At 40.7% G+C, this 24,130-nt stretch overlaps 1 protein-coding gene across 4 annotated transcripts in view; it reads right to left on the bottom strand.

Annotated features, from left to right (window-relative positions):
* The window catches only part of Vps13c (vacuolar protein sorting 13 homolog C), a 148,204-nt gene that overhangs the window by 18,413 nt on the left and 105,661 nt on the right, over nt 1–24,130 (bottom strand). For all 4 annotated transcript variants that reach the window (XM_076926172.1, XM_076926169.1, XM_076926170.1 and 1 more), the window contains 20 exons: nt 23,436–23,730; nt 21,619–22,008; nt 20,140–20,244; nt 19,314–19,478; nt 18,463–18,591; nt 18,047–18,180; nt 17,322–17,448; nt 15,441–15,676; nt 11,491–11,632; nt 10,044–10,184; nt 9,180–9,261; nt 8,963–9,032; nt 8,172–8,283; nt 7,954–8,067; nt 6,591–6,730; nt 4,346–4,427; nt 2,370–2,483; nt 1,547–1,622; nt 1,037–1,200; nt 62–107 (listed from right to left, as the gene is read on the bottom strand). In XM_076926172.1, coding sequence (XP_076782287.1) covers nt 62–107; nt 1,037–1,200; nt 1,547–1,622; nt 2,370–2,483; nt 4,346–4,427; nt 6,591–6,730; nt 7,954–8,067; nt 8,172–8,283; nt 8,963–9,032; nt 9,180–9,261; nt 10,044–10,184; nt 11,491–11,632; nt 15,441–15,676; nt 17,322–17,448; nt 18,047–18,180; nt 18,463–18,591; nt 19,314–19,478; nt 20,140–20,244; nt 21,619–22,008; nt 23,436–23,730 — 2,864 coding nt within the window. The remainder of the gene's footprint in view (nt 1–61; nt 108–1,036; nt 1,201–1,546; nt 1,623–2,369; nt 2,484–4,345; nt 4,428–6,590; nt 6,731–7,953; nt 8,068–8,171; nt 8,284–8,962; nt 9,033–9,179; nt 9,262–10,043; nt 10,185–11,490; nt 11,633–15,440; nt 15,677–17,321; nt 17,449–18,046; nt 18,181–18,462; nt 18,592–19,313; nt 19,479–20,139; nt 20,245–21,618; nt 22,009–23,435; nt 23,731–24,130) is intronic.

The following is a 24,130-nucleotide window of genomic DNA, read 5'->3' as shown; positions in this document are numbered from 1 at the left end:
ATAGCACCTGGCATGCATGTACCCTTCCCCTCTGTGCAGGTGAGAAGTGTTTTCTACCTACCTTCCACAGGCTTTGTTATTATTCCAGTCACTCCACCCACAACTCCCTGCAAGAGAAATCCATCATCAAGTCTCCAAACCAACGGTGCTTAACACTAAACCAACCACTAGAGGGCTCCATAGACATATTAATTTTTTCTTGCTATTTGTTTTATAAGATTAAGAACTTAACAGTGCATAACAATACATACCAATTTGTGTCAGTAAGGTACAAAATAGATCTAATACCCAGTCCATCATTTTTTTGACTAACCAGAACTTCTGTAATCCCTCCTAACTAAAAGACTTAGTTCTGAACCTGGCTTTTTTTCTTGGCTTTAGAATGAATGTCAGCTGAAAACCATCCTCTCAAATCTTTTCTCTCAAAGTAAATAGCTGGGATTGGCTATGCTCTAATTGTATTTTAAGAGAAAAGTTTTATTTTAACAGGAAGGGTGATATGTAGGAGGAGCTAAGGTGGGAGGGGTAAGGAGAGGAAGAGTAAGGAGAGGAGGAGGAGAAGGAGAGGAGGAGCTAGGTGATGAGAGAGAGAGAGACAGAGACAGAGACAGAGACAGAGACAGAGACATGGAGGCGGATGTTCGCATGTCTCCGTCAGTCAAAGATAGTTAATATATATAGGTTGGGTATTAGGTTACACTTCTGATTGATATTGAGCATTACCAAACTTATAAAGCCTTTGATTAACATTAAAAAAATTGTATAAAAGCAAAAAGGAGAAGGGGGGATGGGATAGGGGTTTTCTAGGGAGGGGAAATGGGGAAAGGGCTAGCATTTGAAATGTAAATAAAATATCCAATAAAAATTTAAAAAAAAATTAACAGTGAACAACATGCACATGTAACTGCACACACTGATTTTACAAACACGAAATCATACGAAATTCGTAGCAAAAAGAGCCACAAAGCATATGTCATTAGTCTAATAGCTCCAGTGCATCTGTGATAGATTCCTGAACGCTCAATAGGAGACTCACACGCAGGAAGCCCTTCCCTCCTCTGGCAAGACTGTCTCCAAAATCTTTAGGCTGTCGGCCCATCTCCTCTCTTCTCTTCTGCTGATACTCTTTGTCCATTGTAATTGCTGCCAGGCCTTTTCCAACAGAACCAGTGATTCGAGATACGACTCCCGCCGCACCACCTGCGGAGCATACAAGAAGTCAGTTGCCACTGCACACACTACAGCATGCGCCTGCTTTAAATAAGTGCCTACAGTTCCTTCTCATATGCAAATGAAAAATTACTGTGAATTTTTGCTCTCAGGAGAAGTAACACGATTTTTAAAGCACACTCATCCAACCTGTGAACACCAAGAGCCCAGGAGGTCACTGTTAAGTCACCCCCGTTGAAATGAAGGAAATGTGCTTTAGGAGTTTATTTGGAAAGTGAACTCTCTCTCTCTCTCACTACATATAACCACTTGCTTCCATAAACGGTGTACTTTAGAACAGTAATTACATACATAGACACACATTGATCATACGAACCTACTGTGTGTCCAAAGAGACTTCTCACCCCAATCACTAATCCTTCAGCAAATTCTTCAGGGCCTTGGACAGCACCCTGATCCAAAAAAAAAGAAAAAAAAATTAGTATTAAATTTTAATAAGTGTAAGACTTTTAATCTAGCATTTTGAAGATTCCATGAAGACAAAGAAAGTATAAAAATCCATAAAGACTGTGACCAAAACCATTTTCATGCTATCTCTTAAATACTCAAAGATTTATACTGACTGTGTATGGTTAAATGCAGTCTCAACCCACACAATCTCAGCAGATTATACAAAACAGGTGTCAATCACTGGCTATGATCACGACACACAGTTAGCTTTCAGTACAGTCTACTGGCGTACCAGAGCCAGCTGTGCTACAGGACCAGGTCTACACTGTCTGGCTCTCTTCTCTGTCTTATTCTCTCCACACGGTCCTTCCGAAACCTTTATGACTTTGGTCGTCTGGACTCTTGAAACCAAGGCGGGCATGTGAGGTAAGAGTACCAAGGAGGACAGTCAGTTCCTGACATCCCTTCCAGTCCTTTCCACAGCGGCAGAAACTGCCTGCAATCTTCCCAGCACTCAGATACTCACAACAACACGGAATACCAGAAAACTCGGGCACACTTTACTGCCCAAGATAAACATTTGATGTGTTCATCTGAATGTAAAACAATCTTTCAATGTCACCTAAAGTACTTTAAATAAATACCTAAAGCTGATTTTTTATTATTATTTGAACATTATTCCACTGTCATATACAGTTTAAATACAAATACTTGTCACTAGAAAGCAGGACATTTGTTTCAGTCAGTACCTGGAAGGGCTCGTAGAACAGTGCTTCGACTCCTTCTGACAGGCCCCTGATCAGTCCAAATGGGTTCCCAAGTACATCTAAGCCCAATACAAGCACATACATCTGCTTCAAGAACTAAAGAAGAAAAGAGAGTGGATAAGTCCTTTGTGAACACTGAAGAATGTTTGCAAAGCAATGGGAAAAGACGATGACAGGGAAAACAGTTAGGGGACAGCATGTGCAATGACCACCAGCACCTCCACAACCAGATATCTCAATGGGTGTGTCTTAAGTCAACAGCTGCCATTTAGCAGTCACGTGACCTCAGATACGTCACCTGGTCTTTAGCGTTGGCCTTCCCAGATGCAAAGTGGAAGATTACACTAACCTTGCATGAAGAGTATGTATAGTAACGGATATAAAATTCAACGTTCATTAGCGTTCTTCATTATTGTTCCATTAGTCAATTATATAGGGAATCGTTAGTAATTATGACAAAATAAGGGAAATTTATATTTGTTTGAACCTATTGCTCACATGCAGCAAAAGAAGAACAATTTCCCAGCAGAAAATGAATGAAAAGACAAAGACAGCCCTGCAGTTCTATGTGGCAACCATACTTGAGTGGCCCATTACCCAATTCATGTAGTACCTGCTACATGGGGAGAAGCTGGCTTAGAATCTCTCTTGCAATCCCCTAGCCTGCATTTTACATTTCCTGAAGTGGTAAAGGACTCACTGAAAAGGGAAAGGGGCCTGGAGGAAAATATTTTAAATTGTGTAATGAAAGATGAGCTAAAGAAAAAAATTACCTCCATGCACAAGACCTGCATATCCACCCGGCCAAAACCCAACAGGGACAGGCAAGGGACCATGAAGCCCCACACATCTCTCAAAGCTTTAGTAACTGATGGCTACTGGAGAGGGAGAGGAGTCAGTTTTCATCAGGGATGTGGCCACTGGGGCTACCCATGCTCCAGGGGACAATCCCACACGCACGCACACAGGCAGCACTAAGTGGACTCAATGGCAGGACTAAGTGGACTCAGAGGGAGGGGGAGGGGGGAGGGGAGGGGAAGGGGGGAGGGGGAGGGGAGGGGGAGGGGAGGGGGAGGGGGGAGGGGGAGGGGGGAGGGGGAGGGGGAGGGGGAGGGGGAGGGGGAGGGGGAGGGGGAGGGGGAGGGGAGAGGGAGAGGGAGAGGGAGAGGGAGAGGGAGAGGGAGAGGGAGAGGGAGAGGGAGAGGGAGAGGGAGAGGGAGAGGGAGAGGGAGAGGGAGAGGGAGAGGGAGAGGGAGAGGGAGAGGGAGAGGGAGAGGGAGAGGGAGAGGGAGAGGGAGAGGGAGAGGGAGAGGGAGAGGGAGAGGGAGAGGGAGAGGGAGAGGGAGAGGGAGAGGGAGAGGGAGAGGGAGAAAAATAGAAAGAAATGCACACAGGAAGAAAAGGGGGTAGGGAGAACTTGGAAAGAAGGAAATGAGGATGTGGACTTAATCAAACATTATATGCACATATGAAATGTTCCAGAGGAAAAAGTTAGAATTACTAAAAATATCTTGCTATCCCTTCTTGATATGAACATCTAGGCTGCATTGAAAAAAAATCAGTTCATCGTTAAGACTAGCCTAAAGTTACGTTTGAGCCTTCATATCATAATAAAATAAAAGAGAGTTGATCTAAAAGAAAATTCTTTTTTAAAAAAGAACTGAAATTAGACACTTGAGAAACCACTAAGCAAAGCTGAGTGTGGTGGACATTCCTGTAAACCCAGGGCTGGGGAGGCTGAGAAAGGCAGACTGTGAGTTTAAGGACAGCATCAGCCATAATGCTTAAGGCCAGCCTAGGCGGCAGGAGAGCATGATTTAAACAGCCAACAACAGCAACAAAGCCACAGAGTAATAAGACTGAAGTCAGTCACATAACCATGTCCACCCATGCTAGGCTCCCATGCACCCATTTTATGGTGCTTCCTGAAGTGTGTTTCCAGGCTGGGAGGAAGTTACCTGTTCACTGTAGTGTCTGACAACACTCCACATGAGCTGATCTCTCCTGTAAAACTGATAGCGAATCTCATAGTATGCAAGTCTGGCAGACACAAGGGAAAGAGTTAGGGCAGTAGCTTAATTCCGAGTACAAAGAAACTTCCTATAGCAGCTAATTCCAGTAACATTTAATTTATAGTTGGCATCTAAATATCATGGTAATGAAATTGTTCTGAAAGTGATAATTCTCATGTAAGAGCTGGAGATGTAGCTAGAGCACTGTATGACCTCCTGGTTTTATACTCAGCTGTGTACACATGCGCTCTCTCTCTCTCTCTCTCTCTTACACACACACACACACACACACACACATAAATAAATATCATGATAAAAATGACATGGTAAATTTTAAGTTTCGTCTTATTGCTTCCCACCTTTGACTCTTTTTTTTCTGAGCATCCACAAAACCTAAAACATTCTGTACGTCACTTTTAAACTCAACATTATTAATTATGTATCCATAATTTACTCAAGCTTCCCTGTAAGCATTTGAATGCATGTGTAGCATACCATTACAAAGCAGAGTCAGAGAGTAACTCTTACTTTCGGGAGAGCCCAAGATTGTTATAATTGAGGGTATTGTCAGGTGCAGAGTAGACATACCTCTTTGGTTGTATTTCAGGATCATTTTACAATGAAGTCCCTTCACTGAGTAATCAATAAAATCCCTAAAGGCATTTTTGTGTGTATATTTGCATATGTGTGTGTATGATATGTATGTATACACATAGAAGTTTTCATTTATATACTAGCAGTTTTAAAGTACTCATTTCTTGAAGTCACGCATTTCTAGTGTTAATTATCATGTTTTGAACTCTTTGCTTTATTTGCATGTACTTCTGATAACAATGGTGGGCATCTCTAGTACCTGCCTGCCACTTCCATCATCTTTCTGTGAAGCCTCCACCGGTGGCTGCTTCTCACTCTCAGTGTTTAACACCAACACTAAGAACCATGTCCCTGACTTACCTGCCAACCTATTCCACAGGTTCCTTTTGGGAAAAGTGTCTGGGGTTGTTGATATCTTTTCACTGCAGAGATTAAACTGAAGGTCTTGACACCTCTCTCTCTGCCTCTCTGTCTTTCTGTCTCTCTCTGTCTCTCCCTTTCCCTCCTTTCCTCCCTCCCTCCCTCCCTCCCTCCCTCCCTCCCTCGCTCCCTCTCTCCCTGTCTCTCTCCTTTTCTGTCTCTCTCTGTCTCCCCACCACCACCACTGTGCTAAATCTTTATTCAGAGTATTTAACTTTTATGTAGTCAACCCCATCTAGTATTTCTCACTGGAATTTTGTCACGGCTTTTATAAGAAAAGGAGAACACTACTCAGAGATTTATTCCTTAACAACTTTTTCTACTTATGTGTTTGCTTCTGTGTGTGTGAATGCTTGTGGTGTGGTACTCCTGTGTCTTGGAGCACACATGTATGTATGTGCCCACAAGCACACAGAGCCCAGAGGTCAACCTTGGATGCTACCCCCAGGTGTTGTCTGCCAGTCTTTCTGACACAGGCTCCCTGCCTCATATTGGTCTGGAAATGGTCAAGTAGACTGGACTGGCTGCACAGTGAGACCCGGGGACCCACCTGGCTCCACCTGGCCAGCAGCACTAAGAGCACAGTGCAGACCAGCACAGCTGGACTCTGTGTGGGCTCTGGGAACTGAGCTCAGGCCTCAAGCACTTCAGCAGCTGAGCTTTCTCCCTAGCCCTTAACTTTTTCAAGTCTTTCAGTTTGGATTTTAAAATTTTTTCCTTGTTTTCTCAGAAATTTAGCACATATGTGAGATGGTAAGAATCTAAAAGGAGTTTTTCTCTCTGGTCACCTCTTATTCCAATACCTTTGTGCACTATTCAGCTCACTGGATAGCTACAGCATGCAGACACAGCTGGCATGCACACACAGCCTCCTCTACTGTGCAGCAAGGGGTTCTCCTCTCTACTCTTGGCTACAGATCACATTTCTAACTAGAACTCAGTAGTAAAACATGGTCAATTCATAATATATGTATCAAAACAATTAGGTTTTTATTAAATATTCACACATAACCCAAGTTATAACCTGTCCTAAGGCCCGGAATGTAACTAGACACAGAGCACATTCTTTTAGTCCCAGGCAGGAAGGCTCTCCAAGGCTGCACTAATGGGGAGAAGCAATGCCTGAAGCACTTTGAGAAGGAGTGGCTCCCAGCATGTACTTTAACAAGGTCCTTACTTGAATATGAGGTCATCCACATCTGTCAGAGTGGCACCTATGCTTTTCAACAGTAGGTTCACAGAATGAATTGCAATCATTTCTTGTTTCTCTTTGTCTGATTCCTCACCTCCAGATCCTAAAGACAGACTCAAATGCAACTGAAAGAAAAATAGAATTCGATAGAGGAAAAACTCAAACAAAGCTGTGTAGTTCCAGACCAAAAGTGCCCTGGGGAAGCCTCCCGAGCCCTGCTCACATACTACAGAACAGATTCAGCATGTGTGCATTTGATTTCTGCTTGTCTTTCCATAAAATACAAATTAATCTGATCTAAGATTAAAGTTCCACTCCAAAAGTCAATAAACACCTCTGTGTTCAGATGGAAAAGACTAGAATCCTTTGCAAAATGGAATCACCATCTGAGAGTAAAAACACCAACACAAACACTCCACCAGGTAAAACAATGGCTAAGCATCTACTTCTATCTAATTCAGGCAACGCATTTATAAAAACAATCAACAATAATGAACTCTAAAAACTTGTGTTGAAAACATTAATCCCAGTAATAACAACTGATCTTTACTTGTTGATTAGAACCAAACTGTATATAATCTATTACATAAGTCAGTTTTAGACTTAGTGCTCTGAAAATGTTGGATATCTCCAAACTAATAGAATGGTTTGGTATAGCAATTCTGTTTTATACATCCTGTAAGCTGAACAGACTGGTGAATATAACTGAGTCTATGGTGCTGTGGTCGGTTCCTGAGAACGCAAAGGAGCATCAATATTGTAATTGTCGATCTGGACCATTACGCAAGCACAGTGCACTCTAGCTGACTGCATTTCTGTATTTACTAAGAAGCCATTCTTCCCTGTAAGAGCTGAAAAGGACAACAAAGGAGGAAAGGAAATGGGTTCACAAAGTACGAAGTCAGGGAAGTGAAAGGTATTCAATTTTCCACTCTCTTAGTTAGGATCACACTCGAGAAGAAGCAGAAGCACCACATCAACAGCATAATGCCCACTTCAGCGCTTTCCCGTGCTGGGGAGGGCGTCCACTGCAGCTCTGTTTAGACAGCGGTGGCTGCTACAAAGTGCAACCCAAACATTAAACACTGGTGAGCACTCTACGCTTAATTAAGAAACATCGCTGTCAGCTTCTTCCTGAGCACAGGGGTTATTAATTCAACACTGGAGAACACACTCTGATGGCTCCTCTGTGGGAGTTACGGCTGCACATATGTCACAGAGGATTCTTAATTGTCACTATTAGTCAAATGAAACCCTACCAAATACCCGATGTAACAAATGAAGCTACACTGGTTTACAGACCCTTCCAAAGCTCAGAGGCAATCACATCTACCTTCTAATAACAAACCTTAACAGGGGAAATGTGGAAATGTTCAAAGAAACTCAGGATTGACATATCAGTCATTGAAGATTCCATCAACTCTGTGTTGAGAGCATCAATATCTTGTTGGATTAACTTTGTCTGAAAAAAATATTAAATGGTTAATTTTTTTCTTACTCCAAGAATTAGTTCAAAAATGGTTAATTTTTTTCTTTATGTTTGGCTCAAGAAATAAAAATTGTTACCCGTTTTCTTTCAGCCTCAGGATCACTTGTGGGGGTAAACAGGGCAATAACAGCTCCAAGGAACCCCTGATCAACCTTTAAGGCCATTTCCTGGATGAGAACCATAAAATACCTGTGGGAGAACATATATATATGTTTTAAGCTACGAGTAGTGGTACATATATTTGAGCCCATTACACAGAAGGGCAAGGACAGGTGTATCTCTGTTAGTTTGAGGATAGCCAGGGCTACATAGTGAGACTTTGTCTCAAAACCAACCAACCAGCCAACCAACCAACCAAACAAACAAACAAAAAAATGTTTATAACTGATTTTTTCACCCAAAGGCTACAGTTCTTACTTCTTTGTGTCTTAACATTATGCTAATAAGAATGAAGTCTCTTTAAGCTGAGACTATTTATTACAGAGAAAACCAAAAGTAAAGCAATACTGCTGCATTAGCACTTATCACTGAGAGTCCCAAATGCCCACATTTATCACGTCACAGGAGAGATGATAAATTAGAAGACATAGTACATATCATCTGATTTCTAAAGTTCAAGATGCTGCTTTAAAGAATACAGCTCATGGATCTGTATACTTTATATTCTAATTGGCATTAGAGAGGAGTAAAATAATTCTGAGTTGTAAAGTATATACAGACTACTTTAAAATATGTTTAAGTATTTAAAAGTTCAGGAAAAGAGATTTTCTACAGAAGCCACTCCCAAACAAACAAACAAACAACAAATTAGTTTTCAAAATTGACCCTTGTTTCAATTCCTGGAGCCAAACAGTAGACCTCTACTCACTTGAACTGTAAGACTTTGCTGTATTCATTGAACCTCGTAATTACACTCACATCGATGAAAGGTTTGGGTTCTAAAAGAAACATGATATAGAAGAACAAAGTCAACCTTTGCATTAGTCAGACTAATAGCTTCTAAAATTTTAATGAAGAGTGTGGCGATATTTCTCTTTTCTTTCTTTTTTTTTCTCTTTCTTTCTTTCTTTTTCTTTTTTTTTTACCTGAATCCAAAGCAATGGATTTAGGAGGAGCCACGGGATGAAAGACAACTGGAAACATTGTACCTGGTAACTGACTATCGACCTGGAAGCACAAACCATTTGGTCAGGTTAGAATAAGCCCAACATAAACACTTGGCTGCAGAGACAATAATTCAGCATCTGCATGCACAGGAGGTGCCATTAGCAGCTTCACTTTATGAAAAACGTTATGTGCCATCCTTAAGAATAAATGGAAACCCTCAGAGCTGCACTGACTGTGTGCAGCAGACTTCTGCACACTGAAATGTGACAGTCTGATTCTGTGGGCTCAAATAAAATGAAAGAATTGAGTGAACATAAAATTATAAAAAGTAGAAAGAGCAGAAAGTATTCTAAATAAAACATGGTAGAGGTGGAGGGAGAATGAAGGGAGGGGGAGGAGAAGAGGGAAGAGCGGGCAGAGGAGGGAGGACCAGCAAGCAATCACCCCAAACACGGCCCAATAGAGTCCTGTTCTTTGCCATAAAGAATGACAGAAAAATATTAATTAAGACTATCATGGCAAACTGAAAAGAACATTTAAGAACAAGTAATAATGTAAGAAAACACTCTTGGCAGGCCAGTGGTCAGAGTGATACTCTTAATAGTATGCAGTGCTTTGATTTGAGCAGCTGAACCCACAGGGTGAGAAAAGGGGGAAACACACACACACACACACACACACACACAACTTTATTTCTGAGGACTGGACCAAAGGCATTATGCACACTACACATACTCTTCTCAAGCTGCACCCCAGAAGATAATAACTTAATACAAATCACAGAATAAATTAGGTCTCACTTTCATGTTTTCCTAAGAGGTCACAGAGATCTACTTAGTTACCTGAAGCCAGTACAACCGGGCCCTAAGGCTTCTCTGGTGAGGAGACTGCTTAAACTCAACCTGAATCCCAGATAAGAAGTCCCGTTTAATAGGGCACCGGATAGGAAGGCGCATTTCCATCGGAACTTTGTCAAAATTGACCTGTAAGAAACAAATGTGCTTTTGTGATGAGCTGGCATCTAAAACATCGAATTCATGACCTTGTGTTGAGTGAGCACAGGGTCATCTCCCTGTCTTACTTGCCACTTGCTTTATTCTGTTTCATTTGTTTTCCTTTGAGACTGGATCTCACCCTATAGCCTAGGCAGTCCTCAAACTCACAGCAATCCTCCTGCTCCAGCCTCCCAAATTCATACACTAAATGAACAAGCCACTGCACCAACCAGAAGGGCTCTTTGGGTCATATGCACCTTTGGCCTGTGCAGCAGAAGCATTGTCTTCCTAACACTTATTAGGAAACTGCAATTATGAAATTAGACTTAAAATGCTTTATAGGAAAAATTAATAGCAATACTGAATTCCAGGCCATTCATTTTAAAGGTTTTATTTATTTTAACGTTATGTGTGTGAGTGTTTTGCCTGGATGTGCATGTGTGTCACTGCGTGAAGTGCCTGTGAAGGCCAGAAGAGGGCACCAAATGACCTGAAACTGGAGTTAATGGACATTGTTAGCTGCCACTGGGTGGTGGGAATTGAACTGCAGTCCTCTGTAAGAACAGCCAGCGATCTTAACTGCTGAGCCATCTCTCCAGCCCAATTCCAGGTAATCCTTAGGCAAGATGGTTTAATAATGAAGATAAGCCTTTTTTTTTTTTTGTATGACTTAATGGCATACTCATTATCATCCAGCCCACAAACACTGATGCGTGTAGGAAAGGCACATGACTAGAGGTTTGTGCAAACTCTGCCCTCAGACAGCAAAAACAAGAGCAACCAAAGCTCAGGCCCACAGCAGAGCAGTCCAGATGTGCAGTGAAGCTTCTGGATTCTTTGTGAAGCAAAGAAGACTTTGTGTTTTTACTCTGTGTGACCATGGAGAGCACACCTTTATTTGCAGATGCTTATACATCCAGGAATCATTCACACTGGGTGACATAACAGCGTTTTCTAACCATGAAGTATATAATCTTGTGATCTATATTCATCAACGTGAAGGTGCTACTGAAAATGTGAGAAAATGTGTCAGCAGTCATAACGTTACCATAAGCTTACTGAAAACAAGTTCTACGGAACTGATCAGCAGGAAGAACAACCAATAAACACAGAAGAAAGACAAAGGTAGTTTTGAAACTATGTTTTAATTAAGTGTATTGACAATCCCTCCAATAAATACAGGTCTACTCACTTTTAAGTTGGTCTCTGTACACAGGACATTAAAACTTTACCCCCCTGTAGTACCACTATCTAGACCAAAGTACCTATAAAACTGTAAAACCACAAACCATACCTCAAAATTACTGTCCAGCTTAATCCAGCCACGGTCTTGTGATGTAAGATGCTTCTGATAAGACTGCTCCAGCAACATTATCTGCTTCTGACTAAATGGCTTCCATTTCTGTTTTGGCTTCATCTCCCAAACAACACCTGAGCTAAAATAATTCACAAAGGAAATTAAGCTATGAGTATATATTTTCATAGAACTGTTGCTGAATTTTGTATTTATCTGGATATCAACACCCTGTGAAAATGACATTGATGCAAGAGATTCTTTTAAAACAGCAAATTTCACCTGCCTTCGGAGGAGCATGAAGAATAAAGCTAGAGGAAAATATATTTCATGGCAGCACACTGTTTGTTTGTTTGTTTGTTTGTTTGTTTTTGTACAGGACCACAGAGATCATACATTGATGATGTCAAGGGAAGAAAGAAAACCTTCCATAAAAATTTTAAACTAATGTTACTTAAAATATAAAAAAAACTAAACACAATTTTTAGAAACATGTCTATGTAAAAAATTCTTGTGAATAAGCCAACATTTTACATAATTATTGTTCCTGATTATCAAAATCAAGTGCAAATTATTCAAGTGGATTTTTTAAAATGAAGATTTGCATTTATGCAACTGTGTGTGCGTGTGTCCCCGCGTGCGTGCGCATGTGCATGCATGTGTGCGTAGTGCTCACAGAGACCAAAGGAGGGCATCAGAAACATAAGTTAGAGTTTTTTCTGAGTCACCCAACATGGGTGCTGGGACTCTACTTTGGATTCTCTACAAGGATAGTACATATTCTTAACCTCTGCTCTATCTCTCCAGCCTTATATTTGTGCTGACTTATAACAACTATTTTATAACATCATTACAGACATTTACTGCCGAGTACTGACATCAACCTATGAAAACAATGTATCTATTTTATTTCTACTTTATTTATTACCTGTGAGGGGTTTATAAAATTCTAATAGATTCTTGTGTTGATACTTGCCTTTTAGCCCATCAATACATTGCAAATACTCAGATTATAAGAAAGGTCCTCAACTGGACAGATGGATGTTGAAATGCAAACATTTCCTCCATGAACACACACAATCAAGATCAGACAAAATGTTGTTCCAACTGAAGGCTTATGATATAAAATATGTCCTCTCTAAACATATGGGCATTGGAGAACTTTTAACTTCAGACAGCATGGGAAATATACACCAATGGTCTGACATAACTATGATTTAAGCATTACCTATCTTAAAACTGAGATTGTGGCAACATGAATTTTACATATAAGTACTGTCATCTGGCATTCAAATTCTCAATTAAAGTTCATATAGAAACACTGTCAACTCCTTAAGCAACGGATGGTTTCAAGTTCCAGTTAAGAGTGCGAGCAGTGCACAAGGGTAACTATTTCCTTCAGAAAGATTTTACTCTGGGCTCAGAATTTAAATAGTACAGTGAGAGGCTTCCATTGCTAGCTACATCATTCAACTGCTCTGTGGTAAGACACAGGACAATGAACTTCTGCCATCAAGTCACAGAAATGATGGTGGTTAAATCATAGACTGAGTTTGACAACACACAACAGATTTAAGTATTTCCCACCAACCATCTGCTGACACATAATACAAGGAACAGAAGGTGTGAAATGCTTCATACTTTCAACGTTTTATGAACCTGACCAACTAAGAATTTGTTCCCAGTCCTAACACATTTTAGACTTCAGCTCAGTCATGCAGAATTTATCTTTCTCATTTGGAAATATTCTCACCATCCATTTTAAGCTCTGCCATGACTTCCCAGATGCAGGGACTGAGTGCAAGGGAGCACCAGCTGACTCCTCAGAGCCTGGGAGCTTCCACATCACAGGAGCACCAGCTGACTCCTCAGAGCTGGAGAGCCATCTGTGTCACCAGCCTTTTGTAGCTGACTGATATTGTTTTAAACGTCCTCGACTCCATGTACAACTGCCCTCACAGAAGCTAATGGGCTTAAGTAATTTATCATCTCTGCACAGATTTCTTTAGCTGCTGCAATCAGACAGGCTCAACCAGCCTACGACTACAAAAGGCTTTCCTTGCTAGACTTAACAAATGAGTCCCTCAGAAGCTGACTTTGGCTATTGCCTCATTCATGTTGATCATTGTGAAAACTTGTGTTGTGGTGAGATGTTCTGTCTTAGAGCTTTCTAACTTTTCCAGACCCTGTTCACCTGCATGCATGCTTAGTTTGGAAGTGTCAGTGTCTTCCATATTCTTCTGGCACAGCAATAATGGCATTTTGTAATAAATTAATGCTTTGTCAAGAATAATGCTTCTTCTGCTATGCCCTAAAAGAGAGACATTCAAAGTCTATTCTTCCTGTTTTCACATGATGAGTATCCAGTAGTAAGAATAAATAAGCAATATAGCAAGACAATATTCACAGTGATTTGAGTGCATTGAGCAGCAGTGAGAAAGCACACTCATGACAATAAATACACTCCCCAACCACTCACATGCTGTGCACTGTAAACCTCATATAACTTCACTTCCCATAAAATGTTATTTGGGTTTTTTCCATATTTTCAATATTAAACACTTTGGTTTGAAATCAAACGCTATATATAAATAGGCAGTGGTTTAACTGTGACTTATCATTCATACTTCATTGAGGTATATTAAACTATGTAAAATAAATATAAATCTATAATATTTTAATTTACTTAGTTTGCTGATACTAGCCAATGATGTTACCTATGTGCTACATAAACCCAGCAGCTCTTCCTGATAAAATCCAAGAACCCTGGAAAAATGTCTTCATGTTCACAGGCATCTAAACAGATTGTTCCCTTATGGGAAACTGTCCTCAAAATAAGTTAGCAAACTCACTGTGATTAGGAGACAAGATGACCACACAAGTGTTTTCTCAGTAGAAACAGAACCAGAGGAAATAACTAGTTGCAAAAGTTCTAAATAACCATAACCATAATAACTAATAATAAATGACATAATAAGTAACTAATAATAAGTAACATAATAACTAACAATAAAAAGCTTAGAATCCAGAGCAAGCTGCTGCTCAGGTATGGAGGGACTGGCTGGCCTCCCCCTCCTCACAGGTGGGCAGGCCCAGTGAATCTCTAGCTAACAAACTTCCAGTTAGATGTCTCACTTAAGGGAGTGAGTTTACACAGCTCTTATATTTCACAGTACCTCTAGTTACTGGTGCCCACACATTTCCTTCCCCACCCTCTCCAGGCTGCCTGCTGGGGCATCAGAGAACTTAGCTACTGTTCACTTGGGAAACCTGCCCCTTTCCTCAGAGATTGGTAACAAGAAACCCAGATGCTGCCACATGGGCCTGACTCTATTCTATGTTGTCCCTGCAATGTTGTCTTTGATGCTGGAACATGAACTCTCCTAGGAGTGTGCTCCCCAACATGCATCTGTAAACGATTAACCTTCAATGATCCATCTCAGTGTTCTTGAACTCCACATCCCAAACCTGTCAAATACATATTACAGCGTGTGTGTGTGTGTGTGTGTGTGTGTGTGTGTGTGTGTGTGTATCTTGCTCCCCCTATGAACATTTTTTTCTAATTTATTTCTAGTGGCTTCTCCCAAGGTACACTAGTTCCCCAAATTCCACTGCATAAATTAATCATTTCTACTGCAGATGCAGATACTATTTTCAGTTCTTTTCGATGTTTTTGTAACTCAGTTTTTAAAACAAAAAAGGAAGGAGGGAGGGAAGGAAGGAGGAATGGAGAGAGGGAAAGGGCTGACTGACTTTCTTCCCTGCCAACTGACATGAATATTGTGAAGGCACAGAAGGTTCCTGAGTCCTCTGTGACACCTGGCAGTTCAAACAGTTACTTAGTAAATATGTCAAGTTGACAACATGGATCTGTATATACTCTCACTAAATGGGTATTATGAACTTGGGGCTTTTAAAGATTCCTAGATCTTATCTCCCTTTGTATCTACCTGGTGATTCCAACATATGAGACTTCCTGCTTGTTTTCGTTGTTAACCAGAGAGAGCCCCAGGCTGTGGAGCGACAAGGTTACTTCGTGATCAGCCTGTTCCATTTCTTCGGCTTGGAGTGCTTTGGTAACCAAAGCAACATCATCTGTGAAAAGCAGAACCCTCTGGCGCCCATCGAGGAAGGACACCCAGTGTATCTGGATGTTTGCATCATATGGAAACTGACCACACTCATCCTGGAGAAAGAAAGACGTTGAGTTAAACATGTATGGAATTTTCATACTTAAAACTGAATATCATAACTGGGGAAGATCAGAAAAGTTTAAGAAGGATGACTGTAAGATAGAGAACTCCAGTCATCAAACTGATATGAAGTCAGCACTTACATAAAAATACAGCAACACTCACCAGGTCTGGGGATATGGCACAATGGATAAAGCAGATCCTTCAAGCAGGATCTAAATTTTGGAGCTCTAGAACTTATTTAAAAGCTAGGAGAGTGTGGTTGCCTATAATCCCAGCACTTTGGAGGCTGAAACAGATAATTCTGGGGAAAACTGGCTACTTAGACTAGCCACATTAGAGACCCTGTCTTGATAAAGTAGGAAATGACTGAGGAAGACACCAGAAATCAATTTTAGGGTATTACACCTATAAGTACCTGCACTCACAGACTCATGTATGTGCCAACACACATGTGGACACACACACACATCATTCTTTCCCTATCATGGACAGAGTAGTCCCTTAGTCTGAGTTCCTGGCTAGTGCTGACCAGGCACTGAGCAGGATCATGAGCATGCTTTACTGGCACCAGTGTGGTAAGATAATTACCTGTCTCCAAACTGGAGAGCAGCTCCTGCCCAGAGGCCACTAAGAGATCATCATAAGAAGCTGTGTGTGTGTGTGTGTCTATGTTATGTTTGTGTGTGTGTCAGGGGTACCGAAATGGCAGTGGAAATCCCAGGATGTTTGAGATGCTGGAACCAGGGGACATCTGTGAGAAAAGCTTCAGGTGTGGAGGTGGGGGTGCTTCATAGAGAGTGGCTGTGTCCGACGCAGGCAGCAGAGCTGGCAGGGCAGGGCTACCCAGCCCTCTGGACCTCAGGTGATTCCTCACAAGCCCTAGATGCTGGACATGGAGCTGCAGATTTTCATTCTCTCCCTGCTGAGTTCTCTCGTGTGTGTATGATCATTCATGCTTTGTCCTCATCCTTTTTTTGGGACGAGAAATATTTACTCTATGCCACTATAGGTTGGAAATATGTAACTTCTTCATGATTGTCCAGGACTCACAGCTCTAAACAGTGCTGGGACTGTTGAAGACTGGAGGGTCTTGAGAAGGCTGACCGAATTCATTTTGCCTTATTAAATGGTCACAGGACAAGGTCAAGGGATGGAAGGCTAGTATATAAAAGCAAATGTTTGGCTGTGTGATTGAATTGTTCATACTGACTGTCAACTTGATGGGATCTAGAATCACCTTGGAGACGTATCTCTGGACATGTCTGTGAGGGATTTTCTAAATAAAAGTAGATAAATACACCTAAATATGGACATCACCCTTCCGGGAGCTGTAGTCCTAACCTGAATCAAAAGGAAAAAGCAAGATGAGTACCAGCATTCATCTCTCTGTTTTGTCACTTCAGTTCCAATGTGGCCAGCTGCTTCACCTTCCCTGTCTTGACAGACTGTATCCCCATGAACTACAGAGGCCCAAATACCTTCTTCCTTAAAGATGCTTTGCCAGGGACTTTATCGTAGCAACCAGAGAAACAACTAGTACAAATTATTTGCAATATAAAGCACAAAAGTAATTTTCTTAAAACATTTCAGTTCACTTTGGTTCTATGAAAACAGCACTTCCATATCAAATGGTACCTTTAAGAGATCATGCTCCCCAAAGTTAGCTGCATAGTTCCAAGTGAGTTTCCTGGTGCCAGTGGGATCTGCCCAGGCAAAGAGTCGAGTTTCTCCTGGCAGCAGTACTAGTTTCTCCTTTGACCCACTGAAACAATTGACAGGGGGAGATCAGCATGTCTTGGCACTGAGACACCACAAAGACCTTATGAACTTGTATAGTTAATAACATACAACTCAACCCCAAAACAAGTACACTAACACGTTCTGTAACTAGCAGTTCTGAAGCCTGGGCAGACAGAATATGGCAGTGCAGTACAGCTTCCAGAGATGCATTTCCAGAAATAGGTTCACTTGCCATTACCAAGTTACTAAGGGAGAAATAATGTTTACTACATAATTTGTCTGCATTCTAAAATTTATAAAGACCTTTCAAAGTCCAAAGATTTTTTTCTTAGGTTTGCTGTCAAGCCTTTTGGTTAAAAGACCCATTTGAATTGACTGGGATCTTTAACAGCATCTATTTGTCCCAGTTCATATGGTACATGTAAGTTTTGCTGTAGAAACACAAATGTGTTCGGTGAGTAGTGTCAGAACTTGCCATTGTATTAGGAGTAAACACCACATGCCCCTTACCACCGTTGTAAAGTCTGAAGACATATGGGGTGTGAAACTGCAACATTTCCCAGAAGGGACCAAGGATCATTGAAAGCAAAGTGGAGACCTAAAGCCACCTTGTCGCATACCTCTGTTTATATGTGAGGACGTCCCACTGTGAATGGTTCATTATCAGAGCAGGTGCAGATCCCTTGTGATAGTCAGAGAAGGTTATGACAGTTGAGTGTTCAGCAGTGTTTATATCCACCAAGATACCTCCATTCTGTTTCAGAAACAAAGAAGTGTGTTCAGCTTACTGGCTGAGTATCTAGTTACATGGAACCATTCCACATTCATGGAACCATTCCACATTCAATCAGCTTTACAAACACATCCCTTACTCTCCGACGTTCTCACTGGCTCTGGTTCTTACAAACATATGTTGGCATTAAAATGTCCACAGAAGCCCTATAAGGAACTTCAAGATCTCTACACATGGATTACAGAAATATGTTCAATCAACTTTTAAGTCAAAGACACAGTGTTTTACAACATGAAGACTTACCAGATCTTCTAAGCTCAATAAAGTGCCATTGTCTTGTCGGTTGTAAAAGAATGGCCTGGAAGAGCCTTCGTAGCCCACCACTCTCACACAAAGTTTGCCAGACAAATTTTCAGGCCAAAATGGAATGCACTGAAAAATAAGTATAATACCAGTTTTAAAACTGTGCTATGACATAGACACTGGCTCATTAAGTACTCTTGGGCAATTAAGTTTTCAAGTCTAAATCTGATTTTAAGTAAAGTATCATTAAAATTGTTTAAATGTCCTCTACACTTTATCATAAAAACATTGACAAGCTGGGTGTGGTGGCACACTCAGAAGCTGAAGCAAGAGGTTCCTAAGTTTAAGGCCAGCCTGGGTTACAGAGCAAGAACCCATTAAAAACAAAACAAAAAACAAAAAACCCAAAACCAACCAACCAAACAAACAAATAAACAAACAAAAAACCCCACCACTACTAACATAACCATGAAACCAAAGTGCATTCATCAGAATAAAAATCTATTAATCTACATGTACTTGTAGCAATTACATTATAAGAAACTCAAGAGCTTATTGATCAAGAATGCCTCCATATCCTGTGTACTTAAAAACTCCAGTTTTATACTGCATTTGCTTCTGTGCCCTGTCAAGTTCGTGTGTCAATTTTAGTCATATGGGAATAACTAGAAAATGACTGCTAACCATCTAGACTGAGCTAATAGTAAACAACACCAATTATTTTCTAATAGAGTGAAATAAGGATCTCTTGGAGCTGCTGCCACAGTTAACACATATGTATGAGACACACGTTTGCACATCTCTGTTTATCTGTACAATTTATGAATCAGTCATATCTTAGGGAAATTTACCTCTGAAGAAGCAACGTAGTGCCATTTGTTGGTTGGTATGGAACCGTCTGAAGCAATCTCTCCAACTTCTAGTTCTAAAGAGGACTTGTTTGCAACAGTACAGAAGGGAGTCAGAGTGACTATTCGTGAGAGATTAAAGCTGCTCATCTTGATGCTAACCCCAACCTGCGGGAAGAAAACAAACGAGATCACTCTCTGTTCTTCATTCAGTGTAGGTCACACACATGTAAGTGCTTTAAATATACAAAGTAGGAATTCTTGTATAAAGTAACTAATTAAAGCTGAATTCTACTACTATCTCTCATAGAAAGATCTGGCTTCTCACATCAGCTTTATCAGAAATCAACTACAGAACACAGATCACACTCTCAATGACAACTGGCAAAACAGATTTACCGTCTACTTTCTTTACTTATTAATAATATAAATGTTAATTGCTTTATAGTTAGTAAGCTCAAATGTTATTGTTTTGTCTGTTATCAATAAAATTAGAATTCTGAAGCAGTAGTAAATGGGTCATGTGGCATCAGATTATTCACACCTTAAAAGCAGTCAAGCTTAAGATTGAAGACATAACTGACAGGGTGTATGGAATGAAGATTTTTAGTGTATCTTGAATATTACTAAAGTTGCCCAATTCAAAGAATTCAACCCCATTTAAATTTTGACAAACTCAAATTCTGCTGTGATATAATAATCAGAAATCTATAAACAATCTTCCAAAAAATATTTTGATTTGAGACGTCCATGCACTTTAGGAGCCAGCTTGTTTACTGAAGTGTGAAAAAGCAAACGAAGCCAAAGGTCATAAAGCAGACCCTCTTACCAGGTATTCCATGTTGGTGGCAGGGCACTTCACACACCCGTAACTTCCCACGGTGTCCAGTGAGAAACCATTGGACCAGGCACTAGTTGAAATTTTTAACTGTACCTGCACCAGAGAATATATAACATCATGTAAGAAACCTAAAAGAGAAAACTAATTTTACTTCATAGAAAACGTGCTAGACTTTTAGAAATGTCTCCAGCACCTTCAGACACAAAAAAATACCGTCACAACCATATTGAATAGGTATAGGGAACCAAAAAAGCATAGCCCTGACCATCCCATTTACCTTGGCAATAAGTGAACATTTTTCCTTAGTTGTTTAATTAAAATAAATGAATTTGGATATGTCTTTCGTGTTGTTTTTAAAAGGAATCATAATAGTAAATTTCCAATGCTACATTTATAACAGATAAAAAGCTCTCAATGGTTTCATCAAATAAACTTTCACATCATTCAGCAGATGCTAAAGGACAGACGTTGTGAAAGACTAGAGCACAGGACATGGCTGCCATCTTCAGTGAGCATTCAGTGGAACTCAACACAGAGAAAAGTAAGCACGTTCTAATATGTATGACACCACACAAGAGATAAACGCAGTAGGTGAGAGGACAGTGGTGCTCCAGCTCTGGGATTTAGTTGGAATCCTGCAGAAGAGACTGACCTGTGCCCTGCAGTCAGCTCACCCCTACCCATCCACCAAGATCATAAAAACCATAAGGACAACCCAAGCTCACACACGGGAGCAACTCAAATGGCATGCATTCATCTGAACTCTTAGAAGTTGCTCCCACACAGCATTGGCGTCTGAGACTGTTACAGACATACATCTCAGGTTCTGTCCAGAATCACTAAAGTGAACCTAAGGACAGGATTCAGCAAACAATTGCATAGCCATCTAGGTGACAATAATGGACATTGAAATTTGAGACCCATGGCTCTAAGCAACAGGACTGGAACATGGAGAGTCACTGTAAACAGAAAAATTTCAATACATTAGTGATGAACAGTGTCTAAGAATGAACAACAGATAAGACAGGGCAGGGAAAATACGTACTGTAGGGGAACTAGCAATCAAGGTAGAGAGCATACAGCACACACAAAGTCGAAGAGTGAGCACTGACCACGCTTGGACACGGTGCTTCTTCTCTAAAGGCTGGCTTAGGAAGCACTGGTGGCCAAGTCAACTGCTGGGTGTTTTCACATGCCACACCAGGACAGGAGCACAGAATAAAATAAAGCTGTTGCATTCGGCAGGACTTTCATAACAGCAGTCATCTTATAGCCCGTGAAGTACTGGGAGCCCTGCTTCAGCTGACTGCTGCTGCAAGTTCCTACTGTCCAGCTAGAATCTGCCATCTTTAGAGTCTTCTTGAACTTAATTTATACCAAGAGCAATGCACACACAGCCAAGCATGCCTTTAAATTCCCAAGTCTCTAGATTTAGTAGCTTTCCTATTTTAACTTGCTAGAGCATACCTTATTTTTACTAAAAATGTTCTTCTTCTTGAAAGAGAATAAAATGATATCCCTGAAATCAGCTGGGTGTTTAACATGTATCTCCTCAGAGCGATACTGAAGAACCCGAGAAGTTTTGTTGATTAGCCAATAGGGACTAAAGACAGACAGCTCCATACGGCAGCCAATTCGCCTGACGTGAACTGACAAGTCAACCGTCATCACTTCCGTGGTGTCTGAGGAAAAGCACACTAGGAAGAACTCGGGAAGTGTGTCGCAAATGCGGAAGTGTCCATTCCAGTTCTTGCCCAGGTATTTCACCAGTTCTAACTCTATGATCTCGCCGCTGATTCGTGAGTGCAGAACATCTGCAGAGCTGCCTTCTGCCAGCTCATGGGTTTCTGCAGTCCCCTAAAAACAACCACACAAAACCAAGTTTACTGAGCACCTTTCTTTACTAACAAAATCTATATTGTACACAGTGCTAAATATCGTACCAAGGAAGGCTGACCGGCAAGTCTAACCATGCTTACATGTTAGAAATTCTCAGCAATTGCTAGTGACTCCAAAGGCAGCCCTCTATCACAGCCACAGTAGGAGTGTCTTCTCGCTATCCTCTAGGCAAATCTATCCTAGCCTAAGTTTTGAGAAAAATCTGTGTCTATGTCAAAAATGGAAGCCTGGATCTTGGACACCAGCTGGATTATAACCACTTGAACTACTGGGCGCCAGTTTCATCCTCTCTATTCCCATACCATGGCTCGTGGCTACTACAATTACAGAACCAGGAAAGCCATGCTGAGCAAGGTGGGTCTGCTTTAAAAATGAGTGTTAGGGCCGGAGAGAAGGCTCAGTGTTACTGGTCTTGCTGAGGACCTGACAGGAGAAACCACTGCCACTTTAGCTGCCAGCACCCACATCCAGAGGCTTACAATCAGTTGCGACTCCCACCTCCAGGAAACAGACCCTCCTCCAGACTGCTTGGACACCGCCCTCAGTTGTGTATACATACACACTTAAAAACAAAAATAAGTCTTTTAAAACTATGAATGTTCACAATAGAAACCGGCTTCCTCACTGTGGCTTTCTTTTATACAGATAATATTTGGTTCATTTAATTAGCTTCTATCTCCATAACTCAGGAATGGATCAGTGTTTGATAAACAAAAGAAATCATTTAGATTCCAAATACTTCGTAAGCCTGCTGAATTTTAAAACATCATAGAGTGTATAAGTTTAATCATATTTATGATGTACAAATTTAATTATACTTATAATATCTCATGTGCTCACATGGGATAGTGAATTTTATTTTCAGCATAAACTTTAAGGCAAACATGAGGATGAGATGTTTCCTTATTTGCATTTTCCCCTCCTTTAGGTAACATGACAACATAATAAAAAGATGTTTTAGGTTTTTAATTTGTGATAGGAACAACAAAGAAAAGGGGAAGCTGAACTGCTGAGGTGTAGATCACAGCTCTACCACTGTCTAGCAGTAGGACCTTGGATCAGATACTGATCCCTCTGTGACTCAGTAAAAAGGAGCAAAAGGACCATACCCAGTACAAAGGTCACTGAGAGGATTGAAGCATGCTAATACAGAAAGCACACAGTATTATGGCCGAACTGTTGATACTATGCCAGGGATAGTGAATAATAAACACATCTTAAAAACATGAAACGGCAATTAAAGCTAACACCACAAAACAGAATGAGAATTTACTCTGTATAATAATAATAATAATAATAAATAATAATAATAATAATAATAATAATAATAATAATAATAATAATAAGAAGAAGAAGAAGAAGAAGAAGAAGAAGAAGTCACAAACCTCAAGTAAGTATCTTAGTGAATACGGGAGAAGGTTCCGCAAGGTGAGAGGCGGGTAAAGGTGAATAACGTAGGCTGGATCCCAGTCTTCCCCATGGGCACTGATGTAGCTCAGCTCATCGGGCACGGCGACCGTGTTCACGATGAGCGGTAAGAAGCTGACTTCTACTGAAGGACACTGCAACATGCACCTGACCTCCCTGCTGCGGTGAAGCTCTTCCTTCCAGGAAATGTACGTGGTTGACTGTGCATACTGCTGCTCTAAGCTGCCAGCCGGCTGAACATACAACTGGCATCTACAGACGGAAGGTAAGGAACCAATATTCTTACAAACGCAGAAACCCTAGCTAAGAAAGTTTAGAATGTGCCCAAAGTGACAAAGCTGCTGACAGAGAAAGGACAACTTGAAATATTTTCATTTTGACTATAAAGGCAAGCTAATAAAATATATAACCTTAGAAAATTGCCAAGTATTAAATATCAAGTGAAGAGTTTCTATTGTAAATTCAATGATAACGTGTATTTCTAATCAAAAGAATAAACTCTTATGTGTCCTAAATAGGCCGCTGTATGGCTAGGACAATAAACATTTAAGGCTGCTCTCCCTAAATAGAAATACAATTCATAAAACTAGGAATTCATGAGTTTATTTTCTTTTCTAAATATTTTTATTTGTGTAATTAACAACCCACACTA

This window comes from Arvicanthis niloticus, chromosome 27, assembly GCF_011762505.2.
Source record: "Arvicanthis niloticus isolate mArvNil1 chromosome 27, mArvNil1.pat.X, whole genome shotgun sequence".
Taxonomy (NCBI): Eukaryota; Metazoa; Chordata; class Mammalia; order Rodentia; family Muridae; genus Arvicanthis; species Arvicanthis niloticus.
Note: the sequence above shows the minus strand (reverse complement) of the source record. Positions and strands in the feature narration are given on the sequence as shown.